This window comes from Salvelinus sp. IW2-2015, unplaced genomic scaffold, assembly GCF_002910315.2.
Source record: "Salvelinus sp. IW2-2015 unplaced genomic scaffold, ASM291031v2 Un_scaffold3524, whole genome shotgun sequence".
NCBI classification, from domain to species: Eukaryota; Metazoa; Chordata; class Actinopteri; order Salmoniformes; family Salmonidae; genus Salvelinus; species Salvelinus sp. IW2-2015.
Genome location: NW_019944804.1, coordinates 35,894 through 40,985, shown reverse-complemented (window position 1 = coordinate 40,985; position 5,092 = coordinate 35,894). Strand labels below are relative to the sequence as shown.

General features: G+C 42.1%; 1 protein-coding gene across 1 annotated transcript; it reads right to left on the bottom strand.

The window, feature by feature from the left end:
* Window positions 1-227: 227 nt before the first annotated feature.
* Window positions 228-3,327, bottom strand: LOC111974231 (uncharacterized). The gene is given in 6 exon segments (XM_024001888.3): window positions 228-1,422; window positions 1,701-1,808; window positions 1,811-1,867; window positions 2,191-2,304; window positions 2,387-2,483; window positions 2,985-3,327. Coding segments are annotated over 6 exon segments (1,188 nt in total). The 5' UTR covers window positions 3,212-3,327; the 3' UTR covers window positions 228-837.
* Window positions 3,328-5,092: the final 1,765 nt, after the last annotated feature.

Below are 5,092 nucleotides of genomic sequence, written 5' to 3'. Positions count from 1 at the left end.
GGCAGGTCCCGCAGAGCGAGTGACAGGATATGCTGAATGTTCTGCTTCTTGGAGAAAGCAATAGCCATTTAAAGCCAACTTAATAAGCACGCTGTAGAATGTAGTGGAAATACCATGGCAAACAGTCAAGACACCCAAGCTTGCCTATTTGATGGTGCAGCTCTAGTCAGTAGTTTCAGTCCCCAACCTTCTTTGTATGACAGACCTCATGAGTGACAAACGAGATGCAATGCAAAGTTTTATTAATGCAGTAATTTAGCGCAACAAGGAGAGTGTAACAAAATTATACAGAGGAAAGCATTCCTACATGCTAAAACCGATAACATACAGAAGACGCCGGAGCAGAATACACAAATAAATAAGTGTCTGTAGAACGATCAGTCCCCATCCCCCAGCTAAATACAATGTACACAAATACTGGATGTATTTATGTCCCCGGAACCCCAACAATGTGTGGATAGATTATTAAGCAATCTTACAAAACCACTAGCAATCAAGTAGTGATGCCAAATTAAGATGTCAAGAACTACATCTCCCACAAGTCAATGCAGGATCACCCATCGTACAGACCTGCTGTAATAGAGATTACGTGCTTAACTTTGGTTTTAAAACACGAGGTTAACTATTATTAGCCTGGTCACAGATTAGTTTGTACTGTAAAGCCAAAAAAATATAGCCATTGGCTCAACAGCACAAACAGATCTGGGAAAAGGCTACCACTTTGCTATCTATACATCAATATAAAGCATGAGCTACTGTAGTCACTTAACACTACATGAAAATAGAAGGGAGATCTATAGGTGGGATCATTGATTAATTGGGCCAATAGGGCTCACATCAGACACTGATCAGCTGAGGGAACAGTTCATTGGCAAACACATCATCCCAGGATCCCTCCGAGCAGAGGGGGGAGGACATGTCGCTGAAGGGGGAAGGGGACCGCTCGTATCCAGAGTCGCTGTAGGTCTCCGTCAGGTAGGCACCAGTCTTCTCCAGGCCGCCCAGGGCCAGGTCAGAGGTCGGCGAGACCGCGGACAGGAAGTCATCCAACACCCCGTGACTCTCAGGGATGATGACCACTTCCTCCGGCTCGTCTTTGACACACACCACCTCGCAGACCTCCTCAGCCAAAGAGAAGACCTCCTCCATCTTTGTCGCACTCTCCTCGTAATGCACTTCCTGCTGCCCAGYGGGAAGCGCCACCCCCTCCACAGGCTTGGTGTAGATGTGGTCAAAGTGGATCAGTTCATTAAGGGCCTCCAGCTTAACTGGTGTGGCCCCCAGAGCTGCAGGTGAGGGGGAAGGTACTCCTGCCCCCCCTCCGACCAGCAGCACCTCCTGCGCCTGGATCTCCWGCTCACTACACTCCTTGAGGAACAGCTCTGGGTCAAGGATGTCCAGAATGCCCAGCAAGAGATCAGACTGGAGGGTGAGAAGGACAGAATTACAACTCTGAACAGAGATAGAAGACCATACTTGAGTCTATGGGTAGATCTGGAAATGGCCACCAAAATGGCCACCAAACTGGGACAAATAGAAAAACACTACTGGAAAAGCTCTTGGCAACATAAATCCAATCAATTACTATTCATTATAAAAAGTGCTGGTACATGGTTTCTTCTCCAATTGACAAAGCCCATGGCACACTACAAAATGTCTGTTTACATTAGCCGTAGCAGACAAAATGGACTCAGTCTCACCTCAGAGTCTGTAGAGTCAGGACTGTCTGTATCCATTGGGAAATCTTCAGATTTGGGCATTGCTGGGCCTGCACCTGCTGCGGAGGCACACGTAGCCTGAGTACTGCAGACTCAGAAGACCCGATCCCCAAACCTGCATCAATCCCACTGGACTCCAACTCCTGAACCTGAGGAGAGAGGTGTTATAACAGTCAATTTTAAAACTGGGATGTTTTGTTATTTGTCACATGCTCCAAATACAACAGGTGTAGTGGACCTTACTGTAAAATGATTACTGACAAACCCTTARACAACAAAGCAATTAAGAAAATAGTTAAAATGTTTACTAAATAAACTAAAGGGGATACCAGTACCAAGTAAATGTTCAGGTTAGTAGAGGTAATATTACTGAGCCAAGGCTATGACAGATCTGACAGCCAACCAGGTGGCAACTTAGTTCACCCCCACCCTCCATCTTCTGCATAAGTAGCAACTCCACAAATCCTCTTACCTGTTTGGCTTCCAGGGTGTCCAACCCCAGCCTCTGTCTCAGTTCCTCATTCTCGTTCACCAAGCCACATGTCTTTCGCTGTAAAAGCCTGTTCTCAACATGAAGTTTCTTGTTCTAGAAAAGCAAAAAAACATGTGAACACCTCAGCCTAGCAGCCATTTACACCATAACGTTTCCATGGTGGATATTCATGTACCTCCAACTCCAAAGCTAGAACTTGGTCTTCCAGGTCCCCCATTTTAGCTTTTTTTCTGTCTCTGGCTGTCTGGGCTGCAACTCTGTTCTTGAGTTTCCTGAAGAGGACAGATATTTGAAGCATTTTTCTTTAGAAATTGCTGACAGAAGAAGTTGACTAACAGGAATGGCTTGTTAGTTATTGCACAATCAGCCGCCATATTCCTGCCACGCAGGCAGAACAGATGAGTACAGCGCTGCTTCAAATATGAACAACTGGGTCGGACCAGCTGACTGACTGTAGGCTACTCAAATCCGTTGATAAGCAATACCTGTTGAATTTGATAGTCCGGCCGAGTCGTAGGCCAAAGATACAAATCTACTTTATATTCTAAATGTAGAACGTGCATGTTTTATTCTTAGCCTAGTTATTAGAAAAACTGAGAATTGCCGTTCATGGAATCTTTCCAAATGTGGGGCGAAGGGAGTAGCCGGCTTCCGTTGGACGATCAACTCACCATTGTGTCACAAGATATTATCGCATTTGATTGCTAGATAATCATTAACATAGGCCTAGTCATGAACATTGTTACACTAAACTTCCCCTTCATGAAACTAACCTGCGAAGCTGCTTTTCTTCAGGACTCAAATGAGTGAGTCTCTGTCTTTTTCGCAGGGGTGGCCCAGTTGTCGAATTTGAGTCGGAATCCGACGAATTCGCTTGGTTCGAAGCAGATGAGGGCAAAACGACCGAAATGGACCGTCTGTAGCACTGTGTTTCGCTGGGAGAGCCATTCTGTTTCCCAGATATCAAGATTACTTTATGTCCCGCTGTCACCACAACCATCTTGTTTACCCTTATGGACCTATATCGCTTAGAAATATTGGGTAAATTGTATTTAATTTTTAAAGAAACCTAAGGTTTCTCTCGGTCTTTCTATCCCCGTCAGTTCTCAAATATAAAAAAAGAGTACCGTTCGCTATCTATTTCTACAGTCGTGGTGAAATGTGATTGGCTCTCAGAGGCTGTGATGCTAATCTCTGATTTGTCATAGAGCTGATGTAATTAGCATTCCTCCCCTTTCCTGTAGGTGTAATTTACAGTCCAGGCTACGACAGAGATATTAGAGAAAAGACCTCTGCCTACACTTCGCACCAATAACAAACCCGACCCGTTCAAAATTCCCAATAAAAATACCTAGAGGCAAGTATTTTCACCCTGGTGTATTAGATTACCTTCTCTTTAGACACATTAAAAAGTCTGTTTCTAAATAGCAAATTCGTTTTCTTTTGGAGTACTTTCTGAATAGTTTACTTTATTCTAATGTTCTAACATTCTACTCAGTAGGCCTACATAATTGTTCTAACGTTCTAACATTCTACTCAGTAGGCCTACATAATTGTTCTAACGTTCTAACATCCTACACCAGTAGCCTACATAATTGTTCTAAACATTCTAACATTCTACTCAGTAGCCTACATAATTGTTTCTAACGTTCTAACATTCTACTCATAGGCCTACATAATTTGTTCTAACGTTCTAACATTCTACACTGTAGGCCTATATAATTATTTTAACGTTCTAACACTTTACTCAGTAGGTCTACATAATTGTTCTAACGTTCTAACAATTTACTCAGTAGGCCTACATAATTGTTCTAACGTTCTAACATTCTACTCAGTAGGCCTACATAATTGTTCTAACGTTCTAACAATTTACTCAGTAGGCCTACATAATTGTTCTAACGTTCTAACAATTTACTCAGTAGGCTACATAATTATTCTAACGTTCTAACAATTTACTCAGTAGGACCTACATAATTGTTCTAACGTTCTAACAATACTCAGTAGGCCTACATAATTGTTCTAACATTCTAATATTTTACTCGGTAGGCCTACATAATTGTTGTTGTATAAAGAAAGATTATTGCAATGGACACATTTTTTTTATTGCAGAAGGTTGCATCAGGTGTTTTCACCACTGTCGCTAAATCCCCCCGTTGGTTTTTCCTCCATCGTTCAATAGTAAATGCTGTTTGTAAATGTATATTGAATTTAGATTACTGCCCTGACATTGTACTACTGCAATCCATCTCACTCATGTTGTGTGTGTGGCATTCAGGTCAAATAATGAAAAAGAACGGTTTTGTAGCATGGGATTGACTTGACTCATACAGGTCAACACTATGACAATGTTTATTACATGTTTTTGTCTTTTTATTCCCCAGTCCTTATTTGCATGCAGTACATATTCTCTGTTCTATGTCATGTGTGACTGGTATGTTGAAGGTATGTTTACAATGCATTTGGAAAGTACTCAGACCCCTTAACGTTTTCCCCAAAAAATTTGTTACAGCCTTATTCTAAAATGTATAAAACAGTTTTATACAGTCAATCTACACCCAAACAGTCAATCTACACCCAATAACCCATAATGACAAAGCAAAAACGTGTTTTTAGAAATGTTTGCAAATTATATAAAAAGAGGAAATATCACATTTGCGTAAGTATTCAGAGCCTRTACTCAGTACTTTGTTGAAGCACCTTTAGCAGCGATTACAGCCCCGAGTCTTCTTGGTATGATGCTACAAGCTTGCCACAACTGTATTTGGGGAGTTTTCTCCCATCTTCAGGTTGGAAATGGGGAGCATCGCTGCACAGCTATTTTTCAGGTCTCTCAGATAATATTAGATCGGGTTCAAGTCCAGGCTCTGGGGGGACACTCAAG